The sequence below is a fragment of the Anarhichas minor genome, unplaced genomic scaffold (assembly GCF_050575085.1).
Source record: "Anarhichas minor isolate MPS153535 unplaced genomic scaffold, ASM5057508v1 ptg000011l, whole genome shotgun sequence".
In the NCBI taxonomy this organism is placed as follows: Eukaryota; Metazoa; Chordata; class Actinopteri; order Perciformes; family Anarhichadidae; genus Anarhichas; species Anarhichas minor.
The window spans coordinates 7,229,539-7,248,037 of NW_027466457.1; the positions used below are offsets into that span (position 1 = coordinate 7,229,539).

General features: G+C 40.2%; 3 protein-coding genes across 3 annotated transcripts; all 3 read right to left on the reverse strand.

The window, feature by feature from the left end:
- Positions 1 to 2,212: 2,212 nt before the first annotated feature.
- Positions 2,213 to 3,820, reverse strand: LOC142948027 (beta-1,3-galactosyl-O-glycosyl-glycoprotein beta-1,6-N-acetylglucosaminyltransferase 3-like). Its single transcript, XM_076089907.1, has one exon. The coding sequence runs from the start codon at positions 3,818 to 3,820 to the stop codon at positions 2,585 to 2,587; it is 1,236 nt and encodes a 411-aa protein (XP_075946022.1). The 3' UTR covers positions 2,213 to 2,584.
- Positions 3,821 to 9,413: 5,593 nt separating this feature from the next.
- LOC142947491 (beta-1,3-galactosyl-O-glycosyl-glycoprotein beta-1,6-N-acetylglucosaminyltransferase 3-like) lies at positions 9,414 to 13,059 on the reverse strand. The gene has a single exon (XM_076089128.1). It carries the CDS (start codon positions 11,436 to 11,438, stop codon positions 10,173 to 10,175), a length of 1,266 nt encoding a protein of 421 aa, XP_075945243.1. The 5' UTR covers positions 11,439 to 13,059; the 3' UTR covers positions 9,414 to 10,172.
- Positions 13,060 to 13,083: 24 nt separating this feature from the next.
- LOC142947492 (uncharacterized) lies at positions 13,084 to 18,454 on the reverse strand. Its single transcript, XM_076089129.1, has 10 exons — positions 18,324 to 18,454; positions 18,034 to 18,232; positions 17,702 to 17,925; positions 17,315 to 17,557; positions 16,243 to 16,488; positions 15,822 to 16,017; positions 15,315 to 15,520; positions 15,095 to 15,195; positions 14,455 to 14,626; positions 13,084 to 14,379 (listed from the first exon to the last, which is right to left on the reverse strand). Exons 3-10 carry the CDS (start codon positions 17,805 to 17,807, stop codon positions 13,997 to 13,999), a joined length of 1,653 nt encoding a protein of 550 aa, XP_075945244.1. The 5' UTR covers positions 17,808 to 17,925; positions 18,034 to 18,232; positions 18,324 to 18,454; the 3' UTR covers positions 13,084 to 13,996.
- Positions 18,455 to 18,499: the final 45 nt, after the last annotated feature.

The window sequence follows — 18,499 nt, forward strand, 5'->3', positions numbered from 1 at the left end:
TACGGGGAGCGCGTGAGTGCCTCACACGGAGATTCAAACCTTTGCTCTATGACACACGCAACACTATTGCAAATGAGCACACACATAATACTTATACGTTTAATGCCTGTAAATACCGTTAGCATATTTCTACAATCCCTCTTTTCACACTGTTTAACAGTGTGAATATAAATTGCTATATCAGTAGGTAATCTGCAATGCAAGCGTGTGAACAGAGCAAAGGAGCACATAATACAATTATTTTGACACTTGGAAATGTAACAGTGTGAATTCTAAATTGTTATATCAGTGGTCATTTTGCAATGTAAGCGTGGAGGCAGAGCAAAGGAGCACATAATACAATTATTTTTGACACATGTGGAAATGGTTAAACAGTTTAAATGCGCATTTTTAATGCAGAGTTATTTGGAAGTGGTTATAACAGCAACATCGTCGTAGTTTAGTGGCTGGAGGGGATGGCATTCACCCCCTTCAGCGTCCGGATAGTCATCGTCAGAGTGTAAGTCGAGGTATCGGTCTGGGTCTTGTTGTGTCAGAGGTTGATACAGTTGTTGGCACTGAGTGAGGAGCATTTGTCTGGGAACTGATCTCTCTTTTGTCAGTGCAGTCGTGATGCACCTTTCTGCGAGTGTACGCATACAGGGAACACAGCAACAACCACACAAAGCCAATAATGCTATTACAGAGACCAATGAGATGAACGCGCAGGAAAAGTGTTTTCCATTTACCCAGTAGGTTGTCTAACCAGTTAGTCCAGTCATGCAGGCCTCCGTTTTGTTCGCGCATCTCCTGGGCTAAAGTCCTGAGGCCATTAAATGCCTTTGTTACGGAGTCATCTGGTGCCGTATTGTTTGGAATGAAGGTGCAGCACTGATCACCAAACATAGCGCACACACCTCCTCTTTCTGATAAAATCATGTCTAGAGCCATACGATTCTGATAGGTCATCAGAGAGTCGGCTTCTAACTGCTGTGCAAGGCCTTGAACCGCGTCACGCAAGGGCGTAGGTTTGCACATGGTCCATAGGGACTAGTCACGACCAAAGTTTGGGAAAGACACAATTGTCCCCACCAATATTTTGTTAATTTTAATTGCCTGTTAGAAAAAATTATTTTGCACAATATATGTCACGATCAGGCTTTGCCCTGTGTCTGTGTGTTTCTTTCTGTAGCTCCTCACTCACCTAATCAGTTCATTCAGTGCACCTGCCAGTCACACTCACCTCATCAGCTCATTACTCTCACCTGCTCACTGCCTCCTTCACTATTTAAACCCCTGCCTCACACACACCCACTGCCAGATCATTGTTTTTGTGTTCCTACCTACCTGCCCGTTTTGCTTGTCCTGTTCCCGGTTTCTCAGTCTGCCTGCTCTGCCTTGTCCTGCCGGATTTCCCCCCTTGTCTCTTGTTTTGTCCTTGGATTCCCTGTTTGTTTTTGGTTATTCATTAAAACCCTTTTTTCACTACACCTGACTGATTGCGAGAGTGACCCTGCTCGCTCTGCGAGATGTGGAGGAGAACGCTTCGACTGGCGTGACTCAAGAAAGTGCCTTTTTGAAACTCTGCTGCCTGTCACACCGTGGAACCTTTTACAGCTCGATCTTCAGCGTTTTTTCCACATGCTGTCTGAAACATTTTTAATCTTTATTTTTTATTTACTGCTGAATTATTATGTCATACTTAGCTTATTGGTGTTCCCTAGTTACTGGTGTATCAACACGTTATTTAAGGCACTCTGTTACAAGTGGTTGATGTATGTTCTGCTTTATTACATTTAAATATATATTTATATTCAAAAGGTGACAACGGAGAGAAATTAATATATTTTTATGGTTGCTCTGATTTTTACAATGCATTATAGGTCTCTGACCTGTTGACTGGCATTTCACAGAACTAGTATATGACAGCACCTTTTTCAATGTTCACTGCTGATGTTCTCTATCAAAATCTTGCCTGGGGAAAATAAAGTTGTTTTTTGCCCCTCACTTGAAAACAATTGTGAGAGCAACAATCTGAAGCAAAGATGTAATTCTTAATTTAACATTTTCTTCAAGTAAACTCATTGATCCACATCATTGTTTGTGTATTTTTTTATTCCATTTAGTAACAGTTTTGCCGTCGTAACAAGATGGATGTAATTTGTATAGTGACAAAACACTGAGTATGTTTCACAGGATTAAACTAATCTCCAAATTGCGATAGGTACATTTTTTTTGCTTTGTACATCTCTTCCACCGACGGTCCACTAAAAGGCACCACAAATACAGATTTAATTAAAATCATATAAATACTTTGATTAGAATAAAGAAGCAAAATCTACAATATCTTGACAATTATATAAGAATAAATATTATAGATGATGGATAACAATATACTGATAATAACTAACAGCCACAGAATAAAATAACCCCATTACACGATAATAAAATAAAAAAAGAATACAAACATTTCAGTAGAAAATCTTTGACAATATAGAATAAATTACTATGGTTTATATACTATTTACCTGTCCAAAGTACAAACTTTGAAATGTAAAATACATTTTAATAACACGCTTTACACAATGATGGAATATTGATCTGTTTAAAGTGGGTCATGGCCTAAAGCTTTCAAACGCAGAACTGACTCAATACATCTAATAGCAATATCATCAACCTCAGGATCAAACTTATTTGCAAAGAGTTGATATTGTCTCAGGAGCCACAGGATGTCACCAGCTCCGTACACACAGACTGCTCTTCTGTAAACACCCGTGCAAGGATAGTACGCGGCTCCATTTTTCACATCTCCTGCTAAAGGGCTCCACTTGACCACACGAGCGAGGGTTTGCATGTCTGACGCATCATACCTTATGTGGGCAGGCATTGATCCAGGAACAGAGGGCATTCGCTGTAGAGTGGCCCACAAGTGCTCATCAGGGCTGTATGTGTCCCTCTCCCACTCCAGAAGCTGCTGAACTTCTCTGTCCTGCATCACATGTTTCACAAAGTCTCTGGTGACCACAAAGTAAGCACTTCCTGTGAACATGGGGCTGCTAATGGGTGGGGGACTTTTCTTCACATCTGTCCTGATGACCTCATTATTTACATTGTAGTGATACAGCCAACGGTTTTTAAAGTTGTCATTGGTTGCCTCAGTCTGTATGCTGTTTCTCCACTTGAGGGCCTTCATTGCCTGAATCATTTCTCCATTGGTTTTGATGGGGAAGTCTGTCCCACAGGTGTTAAGCAGGTACCTCCACTGGACCTGCGAGTTCAGCAGATCTTTCATGCAGTTCAAATCGGCCTGCACTCGGGACCATGAGGCATATACCACGCTTTCTAATCTACTGGCTATAAACACATTAGGAAAGCAGGAAATAATTGCCTCCACAGCCTTCTGGAATTCTTCAGAGGCTTTCTGGTCCACATGCACACAGTAGATATTCTGAGGAGCATAAACAGCTCGTAGAAGTCGCTCAAACATCTCAATCTTGTCATGGATCACCATGGAGTAGGCAATGGGAAAATCATTTTCCTCTTCACTGAGAGGTGCTGTAATAAAACCTCTATTTTCAATGTAAGACAGACAGTCCTTTGTCACATTACGGTAAAAGTCCTCGGATAAAAGAATTAGTCTTCTCCTGGATGCCAGAAGCCCTTTTAATTCGTCTTTCTTCCCCTCTATGTCTCCACTGATGATAGCCAAGCAGCCAGGCAGGTCTGAAGAGAACTGCTGTGGTATTTTGAGATCAGGCAATGACTGCCTGTTTAAGGCAGTTTCCCAAAGGATAAAAGACAGTAACGTACCGATGACGATTAGTAAGATGGTCCTCAACATCCTTGTACAAGCCATGTCCTTGCTTGAGGTAACCACAACACACCTTGTCTCTTTAGTGCGAGTTAGAGTTTGATCAGTGCAACATGGTCTGTTGTAATGAACACAAGCTGAATCTGCTCCTAGGTGTGTCAAACTAAGGTGTAGAAGGAGCTTGTTGAGTATACGATCCAATAGTTCCTGAGTAGGGTGTGGATGTATTGCATGTCGTGGATGTTACAGTGGAAATTCCATATTTGCTATGTTGGCAACAGTGACAACGGAGAAGATGTATGAACAAAGTATTATAGTTGTAAAGACTTGTTTAAACACATAAGATTAACGTAACCTACATCTGTTGCTTAAAATGACACTAAACATTTTCTTAATCATTTTATAATACTCTGCTTTGAAATCAGACTCCCTACAGCCATCAAAACAGTCAATTTTCAAGATGCACTAACGGCATCAAGTAGAAAATATATTAAAAAATATAATTTATCTATCGACTAACTAATTGTAAATTAAACGAATACTTAGAAACATTGTTCTAACATTGTGAAACTGTAGTTCTGTGATGAACTGCAGGTGAGCTCTGCTACAGGATTGGAGACAGCTGAAAGCACGAGCCCATACGCACTTCATCATTACATATCATCTGTTTTCAACAAGCGATTCTTCACCTGTCTTATCTCTCCTGATTAAAATGGATGCAGTCAAACCACATTTCTGTTGCCTGACTTTAGGCTTATCTAACCTACCTACATATCTTTTGAGCATTTCTTTCATCTGTGTCTCTGATCAAATGTAGACTGTTTCTGGGGTTTACTGTTTGTTGTTGGATGTCCCACAAGCACATGTCTCTGGTCTCCCTAGTGTGTCCTTGTCCTCTCTTTTCACTCAGGCTTAATTGTGCTGTCCTATCTTCAAGCCTTATGTTTGGCAGGACTTTGAGGAAGTAAGGATGAAGGGGGAAAAAAAAAAACTTTAACAAACTATAACAACTATAACAACTATAACAAACACGCCTTCAAATCTTCCCTTTTAGTGTTTGTTCAGTTCTGTGTAAGGTTATTGTTATTGTGAATGTACTGAAATCCTGGCAGCATTTATCATAGAATTCCACTTTTCTTCCTGTGGCTTTAAAACTGAAGACACATAAACTAAACCAAAATAAACTTTTGGTGGTATGGAAACAAAGCATTAGCTTTAATATTGTGTTCTCGACCGCGTCAGGTACACACAAGACATCAGTTTTAAATCATCTCAAGTTTAAAAATGTTAAGTTTTACAATTAATACGATTTTTACATGTTACTTGTTTGTATGGAATTGAACAGCCCACCCAGAACTATTTATTTCGCTGTCGAGTTCATCTAATTTATCTATTGACTAACTAATTGTAAATTAAACGAATACTTATATAATAACATTGTGAAGCTGTAGTTCTGTGATGAACTGCAGGTGAGCTCTGCTACAGGATTGGAGACAGCTGAAAGCACGAGCCCATACGCATTGTGTGGTTTTACATCAGACTCCCTACAGCCATCAAAATAGTCAATTTTCAAGATGCACTAACGGCATCAAGTAGAAAAGATCACAAAGCCAATAATGCTATTACAGAGACCAATGAGATGAACGCGGAGAGGAAAAGTGTTTTCCATTTACCCAGTAGGTTGTCTAACCAGTTAGTCCAGTCATGCAGGCCTCCGTTTTGTTCGCGCATCTCCTGGGCTAAAGTCCTGAGGCCATTAAATGCCTTTGTTACGGAGTCATCTGGTGCCGTATTGCTTGGAATGAAGGTGCAGCACTGATCACCAAACATCACGCACACACCTCCTCTTTCTGATAAAATCATGTCTAGAGCCATACGATTCTGATAGGTCATCAGAGAGTCGGCTTCTAACTGCTGTGCAAGGCCTTGAACCGCGTCACGCAAGGGCGTAGGTTTGCACATGGTCCATAGGGACTAGTCACGACCAAAGTTTGTGAAAGACACAATTGTCCCCACCAATATTTTGTTAATTTTAATTGCATGTTAGAAAAAATTATTTTGCACAATATATTTGCAAACTCATTCGTATTATTATTAGTGCTGGGCAAGTTAACGCGTTAATATCGCGTTAACGCATTCATTAATTAACACCGACAATTATTTTATAGTGCGTTGTTTTATTTTGAAAGTCTGTTGCTCACTGGCAGCGGTGGAGGAATGGAGACTACTGGGCATCGCTGCGGTAAAGTCAGCAGACACTCAGATCTCCGTGGTCAACTCAGCAGACACTTAGATGTGAGTGCACCTATATGCTGAAATTCACAGTATGCTGAAATTCACGGTAAACACATTGTTGGGGATTTACCCTCGGGCAGAAAGCCCACCGTATAATCTGACTCCAAAAGACAACACCTTCAGAAGGACCCCGCGCAGATCGTTTGATTGGAATTACATTCGATGAACAGAAGACGGTAGACGATCTATAAGTATTAACAATTTATTAAGTCAAGCATCAAAGCATAATGCAGAGATCTATGGTTTCACAAAACACAAGAATTGATTAAGTATCCCTAGCAACAGACACAAAGTCAGGGCTCGGTCCACGCATCTCTCCTCTCGGTGTTTTGTGAGCTCTGTCCTATCATTGCCCTGTTTCTTTATTCATTCTCATGAAGAGTTGACCTTGTCCTGCACAGGGACTCGTTATCTTCACACACACACACACACGTCAGGGTTGGGGCCCCTGTCTTATGTTTACATATCCGATCAGGGTGGATCAAGACTGTTTCTGTTTCCATATGAACTGCAGATTTTGCAGCTGTGCAGTGGAGCAATACATGGCTTCTCATTTGAATTAGTAAATAAAAAGAACCACATCAGTAGAGATCACCTTCCATTTCTTCCTTTCTACAGATTTCATCCAATCCCCACCATGGGACATGGTACAAAATATAATTAAACAATTCGTAAAACAAAAGTAACTCCTTTTGACGTGCCTTCATGTTTTTCCTTTAACTGGTTCCCAAAGACTAGCAGGTATTCTAGTAATGTTTTGTGCTTACGCAGTATCAGCTCTGACTGGTCCTGCAGAACGTGGTCACATTTCATCTGTAGGTGGTGCTACAGCAACGTTATGCTGTTCCTGCTAGGCCACTGTGCCTGTGATTATGAGTCTGACTCACTTAAAATTGTGTACAATTAATCTTCGTTCAAAGCCCTAAAATTACCAGACAGGATTTAGGCATTTACCAAAATGGACACTTTCTGCCCATAAGCAATATTGTCTAACTTACACTGTATGTATTCTGATGGAGGTAGAGATCCAAATGCAACAAAATACAAATATCTAAACATTTTCTTTTGTAAAATACAACTTTAGAGAATAGTACAGCCTTGTGCACCTGAGTTCATAGTAACATTTCAACAAGTGTTAACCTTTGCTGATATGGATGACTATTGAGCTCATGCTGTATTTGTCCTTGATGTGTCTTCTATCCACATGACATTTATCTTATCTAATCAAATGTTTTTGCTCTTTTGGATGTCTGGTTGCTGTTGGCTGTGTAATTCTCCTTTCCTTAACTCCATTTCCCTGCCCCCTCTTAAGGTTTGATGACGAAAAAAATAGGAAAAGCCGTAAAAGGTATATGCACTTGCACCCAGGGTCAGTCTCAGCCTTCTTTTGCATTTCACAAAACTAACAGCGAAATGATCCGTTGGCTTTCAGAAATGCACCAATACACCTCATTCTGTCCCACGGGTTTGTAGTGGGATGAATTGTCGTTACTTTCTGGCCAAAGCCAACAATTGTCCTCCCTAAATGTCCCACATCTCTCTCACAGTAGATTTCCCTTTTAAAAGCCGACTGAGAAGCTGTTTGATTGGTTTCCAAAAATAGGTGGCTTGGTGATTGTTTAACTAGCTAAATCCTTTTTCTGAGCCAATTCTGTGATGTTCATTTCAAAGTCCTTTCTTGTTAACCTTGTTCTCTATTTATTGCCTCAACATAATATCAGCTATATAAGCATGGTTTGAATCGTACCATGTACTTTGAAGCCCATTTTGTACCCAAGGCACCGTTTCTACTGGGATGCTGGATTATCGAATTTATGTCAATAACAAGTTAGAATAGTTTGAAAGGTAAATTATTTAATTGCTTCTTTCTGATATTAAAGTTGGGGCATCAAGTAGCACTTACTTGCATGTCTTTTAAAAAAAAACAGGTTTTGAATTTGATGTGGTTGATGTTTGATAAGTTTATTCTTGTTTTTACAACTGAATGCGGTGGGACTACAAGGAAGTAGCTGGTCTTAGTCACGGTGGTTTGTATGGTTGCACTGTTATGTCCTCACATGGTTCCCTTCAGTAACTCGTCCTCATTGAACACTCGGCCTGTCCACTCTCACAGCTCTCTGCATGACTCACTGCATACCCACTTCCTGCTGATGTTTAGTTATTGCCACAAAACCTGCTCAAGCACACAGAAATATTCTGCTCAGTACGGATGAGTAGTGAGTGTGAGGTTATTCATCTGCAGATATGTCATGTCATGCTCGGAAATTAGAAACAGAATAACTGTTGGGTTGTGAAGGAGACTCTGTATTGGGTATGCAAGGCTGTCACAATTAGTAACACTTCTGTTATAAGGTGCATGAGTTCTTAAGTTAAAGATAAATATTAATATTTAGCCACACTAAAACCTCACACATTGCCATGGAGCTGTTTATGAAGTGCAAAGGTTGCACTTATTATATGGAGCTTGGCACAGATTGCATAACTGCACATTGTCTTATTGTGCGACTATTTGCAGTGTGTGCTGGAGATAAAGCAGTCTGTGCCCTAACATGGATTCTTAGTATACATTTGTCTTGCAGGGTTTCAAGGGAAGTAAGAACCTCATAATAATACGAACGATATCTGTGCCCAGATATTTAAAGTGCATTCAGTAGAAACATCATGGACAATATTCGGCATTCATGGGTACACTAAGAGAATAAGTCTGGTCCAAAAGTAGAAATATTCTGTCAAACACAAAGAATTTCCTTTTTAATGGTATAAGAGCATTGATCACATTTCAGGATGCAATCATATGAAAAGTGTGTTTATGGGCAGTATAGTAGCCTGTCGTCACTTTGATTATCAGTTATCTTAGCCCTGTTGGAAGACATGCCATCCCTGGCACACAGACGTCTGATGCCTGTTGAATTTGTCTGCAGAATCGACCAGGACATGCACGGCAAAGTGGAGATCGCAGCTGCTGCTGTTCCAGAGTGACCCTGCTCGCTCTGGGTGATGTGGAGGAGAACGCTTCGACTGCTGTGACTCAAGAAAGTGCCTTTTTGAAACTCTGCTGCCTGTCACACCGTGGAACCTTTTACAGCTCGATCTTCAGCGTTTTTTCCACATGCTGTCTGAAACATTTTTAATCTTTATTTTTTATTTACTGCTGAATTATTATGTCATACTTAGCTTATTGGTGTTCCCTAGTTACTGGTGTATCTACACGTTATTTAAGGCACTCTGTTACAAGTGGTTGATGCATGTTCTGCTTTATTACGTTTAAATATATATTTATATTCAAAAGGTGACAACGGAGAGAAATTAATATATTTTTATGGTTGCTCTGATTTTTACAATGCATTATAGGTCTCTGACCCGTTGACTGGCATTTCATAGAACTAGTTATGACAGCATCTTTTTCAATGTTCACTGCTGATGTTCTCTATCAAAATCTTGCCTGGGGAAAATAAAGTTGTTGTTTTTTGCCCCTCACTTGAAAACAATTGTGAGAGCAACAATCTGAAGCAAAGATGTAATTCTTAATTTAACATTTTCTTCAAGTAAACTCATTGATCCACATCATTGTTTGTGTATTTTTTTATTTCATTTAGTAACAGTTTTGCCGTCATAACAAGATAGATGTAATTTGTATAGTGACAAAACACTGAGTACGTTTCACAGGATTAAATTAATCTCCAAATTGCGATAGGTACATTCTTTATTTTTGCTTCGTACATCTCTTCCACCGACGGTCCACTAAAAGGCACCACAAATACAGATTTAATTAAAATCATATAAATACTTTGATTAGAATAAAGAAGCAAAATCTACAATATCTTGACAATAATATAAGAATGAATATTATAGATGATGGATAACAATATACTGATAATAACTAACAGCCACAGAATAAAATAATCCCATTACACGATAATAAAATAAAAAAAGAATACAAAATATGTAATGACATTTCAGTAAAAAATCTTTGACAATCTAGAATAAGTTATGGTTTATATACTATTTACCTGTCCAAAGTACAAACTTTGAAATGTAAAATACATTTTAATAACACGCTTTACACAATGATGGAATATTGATCTGTTTAAAGTGGGTCATGGCCTAAAGCTTTCAAACGTAGAACTGACTCAATACATCTAATAGCAATATCATCAACCTCAGGATCAAACTTATTTGCAAAGAGTTGATATTGTCTCAGGAGCCACGGGATGTCACCAGCTCCGTACACACAGACTGCTCTTCTGTAAACACCCGTGCAAGGATAGTACGGGGCTCCATTTTTCACATCTCCTGCTAAATAGCTCCACTTCACCACACGAGCGAGGGCTTGCATGTCTGACACATCATACTTTATGTTGGCAGGCACTGATCCAGGAACAGAGGGCATTCGCTGTAGAGTGGCCCACAAGTGCTCATCAGGGCTGTATGTGTCCCTCTCCCACTCCAGAAGCTGCTGAACTTCTCTGTCCTGCATCAGATGTTTCACAAAGTCTCTGGTGACCACAAAGTAAGCGTTTCCTGTGAACATGGGGCTGCTAATGGGTGGGGGACTTTTCTTCACACCTGTCCTGATGACCTCATTATTTACATTGTAGTGATACAGCCAACGGTTTTTCTTGTAGTCATTGGTTACCTCAGTCTGTATGCTGTTTCTCCCGTTGAGGGCCTTCATTGCCTGAATCATTTCTCCATTGGTTTTGATGGGGAAGTCTGTCCCACAGGTGTTAAGCAGGTACCTCCACTGGACCTGCGAGTTCAGCAGATCTTTCATGCGGTTCAAATCGGCCTGCACTCGGGACCATGAGGCATATACCACGCTTTCTAATCTACTGGCTATAAACACATTAGGAAAGCAGGAAATAATTGTCTCCACAGCCTTCTGGAATTCTTCAGAGGCTTTCTGGTCCACATGCACACAGTAGATATTCTGAGGAGCATAAACAGCTCGTAGAAGTCGCTCAAACATCTCAATCTTGTCATGGATCACCATGGAGTAGGCAATGGGAAAATCATTTTCCTCTTCACTGAGAGGTGCTGTAATAAAACCTCTATTTTCAATGTAAGACGGACAGTCCTTTGTCACATTACGGTAAAAGTCCTCGGATAAAAGAGTTTGTCTTCTCCTGGATGCCAGAAGCCCTTTTAATTCGTCTTTCTTCCCCTCTATGTCTCCACTGATGATAGCCAAGCAGCCAGGCAGGTCTGAAGAGAACTGCTGTGGTATTTTGAGATCAGGCAATGACTGCCTGTTTAAGGCAGTTTCCCAAAGGATAAAAGACAGTAACGTACCGATGACGATTAGTAAGATGGTCCTCAACATCCGGCGCCTCAACAACCTTGAACAAGCCATGTCCTTGCTTGAGGTAACCACAACACACCTTGTCTCTTTAGTGCGAGTTAGAGTTTGATCAGTGCAACATGGTCTGTTGTAATGAACACAAGCTGAATCTGCCCCCTGAGTAGGTGTGTCAAACTAAGGTATAGAAGGAGCTTGTTGAGTATATGATCCAATAGTTCCTGAGTAGGGTGTGGATGTATTGCATGTCGTTATGGATGTTACAGTGGAAATTTCATATTTGCTATGTTGGCAACAGTGACAACGGAGAAGATGTATGAACAAAGTATTAAAGTTGTAAAGACTTGTTTAAACACATAAGATTAACGTAACCTACATCTGTTGCTTAAAATGACACTAAACATTTTCTTAATCATTTTATAATACTCTGCTTTGAAATCAGACTCCCTACAGCCATCAAAATGTACAATTTTCAAGATGCACTAACGGCATCAAGTACCAGAGGACCAGTAGAAAATATTTTATTTTATTTAAATTTGTATTTATAACATATCATTTAGGTTTCAATTATTATACATGATCATTTCACTGTTTAACAAATCTCTTTAATATCAAGTAAAAACGTAATACACACTGTTTATTAAGGTATACACCTAAACAGCCCACACAGATCTATTTATTTCACTATCAAGTTCATCTAATTTATCTATCGACTAACTAATTGTAAATTAAACGAATACTTAGAAACATTGTTCTGACATTGTGAAACTGTAGTTCTGTGATGAACTGCAGGTGAGCTCTGCTACAGGATTGGAGACAGCTGAAAGCACGAGCCCATACGCACTTCATTACATATCATGTTTTCAACAAGCGATTCTTCACCTGTCTTATCTCTCCTGATTAAAATGGATGCAGTCAAACCACATTTCTGTTGCCTGACTTTAGGCTTATCTAACCTACCTACATATCTTTTCAGCATTTCTTTCATCTGTGTCTGATCAAATGTAGACTGTTTCTGGGGTTTACTGTTTGTTGTTGGATGTCCCACAAGCACATGTCTCTGGTCTCCCTAGTGTGTCCTTGTCCTCTCTTTTCACTCAGGCTTAATTGTGCTGTCCTATCTTCAAGCCTTATGTTTGGCAGGACTTTGAGGAAGTAAGGATGAAGGAAAAAAAAAAAAACTATAACAAACTATAACAAACACGCCTACAAATGTTCCCTTTTAGTGTTTGTTCAGTTCTGTGTAAGGTTATTGTTATTGTGAATGTACTGAAATCCTGGCAGCATTTATCATAGAATTCTACTTTTCTTCCTGTGGCTTTAAAACTGAAGACACATAAACTAAACCAAAATAAACTTTTGGTTGTATGGAAACAAAGCATTAGCTTTAATATTGTGTTCTCGACCGCGTCAGGTACACACAAGACATCAGTTTTAAATCATCTCAAGTTTAAAAATGTTAAGTTTTACAATTAATACGATTTTTACATGTTACTTGTTTGTATGGAATTGAAGACCATCTGGTGTGCACACAGAGGATTACTCAAATAGTTCCTTACATGTGGTTAGAAATGTTTAGTCTTCTGTATGATGTTTTTGGGTTAAATGCACCATAATTCAATTATGGTGCAATCACTTTACTAGTACTTACAATTATGATAATTATAAGTACTAGTAAAGTAAATTAGTAAAGTAGTAAAGTTCCTTGTTGGGTCAGAATCAGCTTTTTTCTTGTTGTTGAAACACCCGATGAATGCCAAAAATAAATAGTGAAATATCCTATCAAAGGTTCAAATCAATGAAAATAGTCTATCTAATTTATTTGAATTCTACATATTGATTCAGTAACCGTGTTATTCAACATGACCAAAGATAGTTTGTTTAAACATGAGGATGAAGAGAAAAAAAACAACTGTAACAAACACGCCTACAAATGTTCCTCAGTCACCGTCTCTGAGGAAGATAGATAACAGAGTTCTTGGTAGGACTTTGAGGAAGACGCATCAATCACAAAAAGAAGAACTTGATCACAAAACACACACACACACACGCACGCACATTTCTTTGGGTGAAATGGAGCTCTATTGTGACTCTGCAGATATATTTTAACATTTGTTACTTTACAGATTCAGAGTAATAAAAATAAATATAATCAACACATTCTGTCGCTATCCTGCTGTCAGGGAGGCCAACGTGAAAAGCCTGAAAGAAGTGATACAACGACAGCTAGTGTTTCATCTATGCTGAACTTTCACCTCCAAAAGCAGGGAGCTACGTTAGATACCTAGGTCAGAGGTCACAGAACAGCAGTGTTTCAGCGACTTACCCCCTCCCAGTGCGGGTATCGGTTATACTAAGCTGTTTACCATTTTAATACATACACATATGTATTTTTTTCACTGTTTACTCACAAATGCCTCAACTTAGAATGTGCATTATACAGGTACAGGCACTTTGTAGAGTAGAATAAACACAATAACTCATAAAGCAACGTAACAAAGCAAAATATCACTAAAAGGCAAAATACATTACTATTTTGAATTCACCTGTGTTGGTATTGTGAGCATTCACAATATATTCCTCAGACACTTCAAGATCTGGTACATATGTATCTAAAATTGATTGAGACAAGTGCTCTCATCCACATCCTGGTCTGCACCTGTGTCCGGCTCATGGATAAAGCTGTAGCGTCGATATACTGATCCACCTCTACTGGTGTACACCACGTCCACCTCGTCTCCACTGTCCGGCTCGGGAACACCGTGGGGCATATTGATGCTGGCGCTGCCACTGAGTCTCTCATAGCTTTGGCCCCAGCAAAGCCTCTTCCTGGCATGGGCCTTGACCAAGGCAAACACGGCCAGAGCCAACCCCAGTGCCAGCAGCAGGGCAATAGGAAGGCCAGCTGAGGTGTGCTTCAGAGTTCTAGAAGACATATTCAGGTCCGTTGCCTGATCCTCTCCTGACTTGGGTTGGGGAGCCTCCACACACAGAGCTAGAACAAAAAACTGCCTTTAGCAGATGGTCAACTAAAGACAATTGTGTTTGTTATGATAGGCAGCGTCTCTACCTGAGCGGCTGTCACAAACACAACAATCTGTGTCATTCCCTCCAGCCTGACAGCAGTGGGCACAGCGGTTCTCCACAGCATGAAGAGCAGAATCCCGGTGGCAAGTCAGACACTGGTCAGGTCTAGGGCCAGTGCAATGCCCACAGGAGCTGTCACATGGCTCACAGGTTTCCTACAAAGGTACAATTTCAGAAATTATATATTTTCTGGACTGGGCACATCAAAGAAAAACATGGCAGTTGTAGACAGAGCAGTCAGTAATGTGGACCGTTAAGAACAGAGACTGGAAACCAATTTGTACAGATGTGCTTTCTATTGATATCTGAGTTGTAGTATCTGTCTGCACTTAAATTCTCCATATATTTAAAAAAAATTAGGGCTAAACAATTATTCAAAAAATTGCAATATGGCCAGGAGGCAAAATATTTGTTAAAGGCAAAATGTGTGTGGAAAAAAACGTAAGGACATCAGCAGTATCTCATTTATGGATACAACAACCAAAGTACATCCACTATTCCAATGTAGCAGTGCACTGATTAAGGGAGAAATGAATGTGACCGCTTTGCTCTTTGCGTTAGATATAAATCAGACGTAGGCATTTATCTTGTGCCTTTAAATATTATGATTATAATAATTATACCTTTTTCGAAAAGTATTGCCCCTCCTCACAGTGTGGATAGCAGACTTTGTCCTTTAAAGTGCTGCCCCAGTCGCACGTCACACATCCGTGAGGCGAGGCATCTGCAGACACATTTACGTACTCATGATACGAAGACAAATAAGAGAATGTTCAATGTTGACAACAGGTGGAGAAGACAAAAATATTTGATTGCTTAAGTTATTATCTTCATCATCTTTACCTGTGCATGTCTGACAACTGGTGTGGCACTGTTTGCAGATGTCATTAAGCTGATAGAAGTGCTGTGGGCAGTGCTCAACACACAGCTTGGTGCCTTGCAGTTCCACAAGAGGAGGTGAACAGGCTCTGCAGGACTCAGGTCCTGGTCCTGTACACTGCTCACAGGACTGGTCACATGTCTCACAGTGAGAGCCCTCTCTGTAATACCTGAAGAAATGCATCATCAATAAACAAGTCACGACATGTATTTTGATTTTTGGATTCTGCCAGACATAATTTAGGATTTAAAAGGTAGTCTATATCTGTGGAATTGAGAATACAAGTTTCCAGAGGAAGTTGTTGCTTAGAAATGGAACATACTGTCTCTGTTAGCAGCTTTGGTCATTTCCAGACACGTTCTTTGTTTTGTTGGATCAATTGAATAGGGTCGGGAGAAAGTCAACAGACCATTTTGTTTCATCGCAAAGTAAATATATTCAAGACAAATATGGAGGCTTAGGTTTTGTACCTTGTGGGACAATGGGTGACACAGAGTTGAAGGAGACGCAGGTGTCCTGCAGAGCAAGTGACGCAATCTTTAGGGGATGCTCCCGAGCAGGTGGAACAGGCGTTATCACAAGGCAAACAGAAGCCCAGCTCTGTTCCGTCAGCATCCTGCCTTGTGTCGTATGTACCAGCCGGACACTCACTCACACAAGTGCCGTCTGGAAAATAGCAGACAGACCCAAAGTCCCATACCCATTTTATTAGTACACACTCATGCATCCTTTTTACTGCTTTATTTTTCTGTCCTGTTTATCTGGAGACTTTTTTTGGCACCTAACTAGTCACTTGTCACTTTTTAAAAATCAGCTTCTCTGCTGATTTCTGTTTATTTTACACCCGAAACCTCTTCAGTATGCAATTAAAAATTGGTGGAACATGCTCACTATAAAGGTATTTGGGGACGGCACAGGTCTGGCATTCATCGTTGCCTGGTCCCTCACAAGAGTAACAGTGCTGATGGCAACGCATGCAGGTGAACTGGTCATCGTGTAGGTAGGTCCTCGGTGGGCAGTCAGTGTCACCGGTCACGCCACACAACAATGTGTTTGGATCCAGCACAAGTCCCTTCTCACACTGGGTGCACTGGTTTGCGTCTGAGCCGGAGCAGCTCATACAGGTCTGGTGGCACTCTGCCCATGGTGAAACAAATGAGACTGCGTCAGGTGAATGTCATATGACTGTATTTGCATAAGGGGATGCGATCACCAAGGTAAATTATTGTCATCTTAAGTAAAGAACAGACATGGTAGTGTTGTGGTTTTACATACTGTGGATTTAGTGCTGTGCACATAAGCAGAAGCAAACTTCTATACAATTGTCAATTGTGTCTTTGTCAAACATGTCCAGTGATTTTTCTGATCAACCATTGTCATATTATAGAATGCCATACAAAGTATCATAAAATAGCCATAGTATAGTTTGTCATAACTAGAATTAGGGCCTCGCAGTTGTTTGCCGATCATTAATTAGCAGATCATCAAGTTTCAGTTTACATCCATGTCGTACAAAATGGCATCACTTCATCATTTTATCTTATTAGACATTTGTGTGAAATTGTCATAATTAAAATATGAATTCTTGAGTTTTGGCCAAAAATGTGTCTTTTGATGTCACAGTGACCTTGACCTTTGACCACCAAAATCAAATCAGTTCCTCCTCGTGTCCAAGTGAACATTGCTATACCAAATTTGGTGAAATTTGCATATTTACTTACTTAATTTGCATTTCTGAGATATCACAGAAACGCTGTTGCCGGTGCAGAGGTGATACATTTGACTATTTTAGTTTCCATAGGTGAGCTGCCCTTGTACATAAACAATGAGACCTGCAATTTTAATTTGACCTGCAATTTTAAAAGGGCAGGGCCAGATAGTACATGGTCAGAAAACTATGTTAGCCTGCATATTCAACACTGCTTAAAAATTGAATTAAGTCATGTCGTATCAAGAGGCTTACCTTGACATTCCAGAGCTTCAGTTTCATAGTAGGTACCAGTGGGACAGTCTTTGGAGCATGTACCCTTATAGAGTTTGGGGCTAAATGTTGAGCAGGTCTCACAGTCATCTGCCATGGGCCCTGAACAGCTGACACATGTTGGGTGGCACTGACCACAGCGGCCCTCCTCCATGTCCTCATAATAGCCCATGGGACAACTTGCCTTACACACACCGTTCAGCATCAGGTAAAGGAAACTGCATTCTGAAATGATATTGAGGAGGGGTGGTAAAGATGTATGAAGAGATTTCAGGATGTGATACAATGTCTTACAATTCACTGTAAAATGTAATCCACTTGGAACATTTTTCCTCTTCAAGAAAGCGGCCCAAACAGCCAAAAACTCACTGAAACAGGTCCTGTCATCTGAGCAAACGTCACAGTGGGGAGAACAGCGTCTGCAGGTACCATCATCTGCAGGATATGCCCGCAGTGAACAGTTGAGTCTACACATACCACTCTCCAAGTAGTGGCCATCAGCACAGGATAGACACTGGGACTTGATCCCATCACATGACAAACAGGAGCTATCACAGGCTTCACATGATCCCTCTGCTGTCTCAAAGAAACCTCTGAAATCAGTCAGTAGATTTGTTCAGGCATAAAGAGTGAAATCAAGAACACACCATCATTAACAAAGGTTTTTTTCATTTTACTGCTTAGCTTATCCAACTGCTTACTCTGGGCAATTTGACCAGCACCTCCCCTGGTGGAGAAAAAGTTTATAGCTGCCTTTGGAACAGCTGACGCAGTTATAACTGGTATCCACGCAGGCCTCACAGCTTGGCGAGCAGTCCTCACACAACTGAGTGGCAGTGTTTGCGTAGGAGCCAGATGGACATTGCACTACACAAGAACTGTCCTGACCCAAGAAATATCCTGTGACACACAAATGCAAACACAATGCACCAAAGGAACTGGGATAATGGTTCAATTTATAGTCATAAATGAAGATAGTAAATACTTGTACCTTTGAAACAAGAAGAGCAATCCAGCGCTTGTGGGCCAAAACAGGTCTTACAGGAAGCATCACATGCGTGGCATTCACTATATTTCCCTAAAAAATAAAGTAATAAACAGAGTAACCATATCTCACAATATAACGAAAGATCACATTTGACAGAACACAGAGAAGTATTTTGTTGA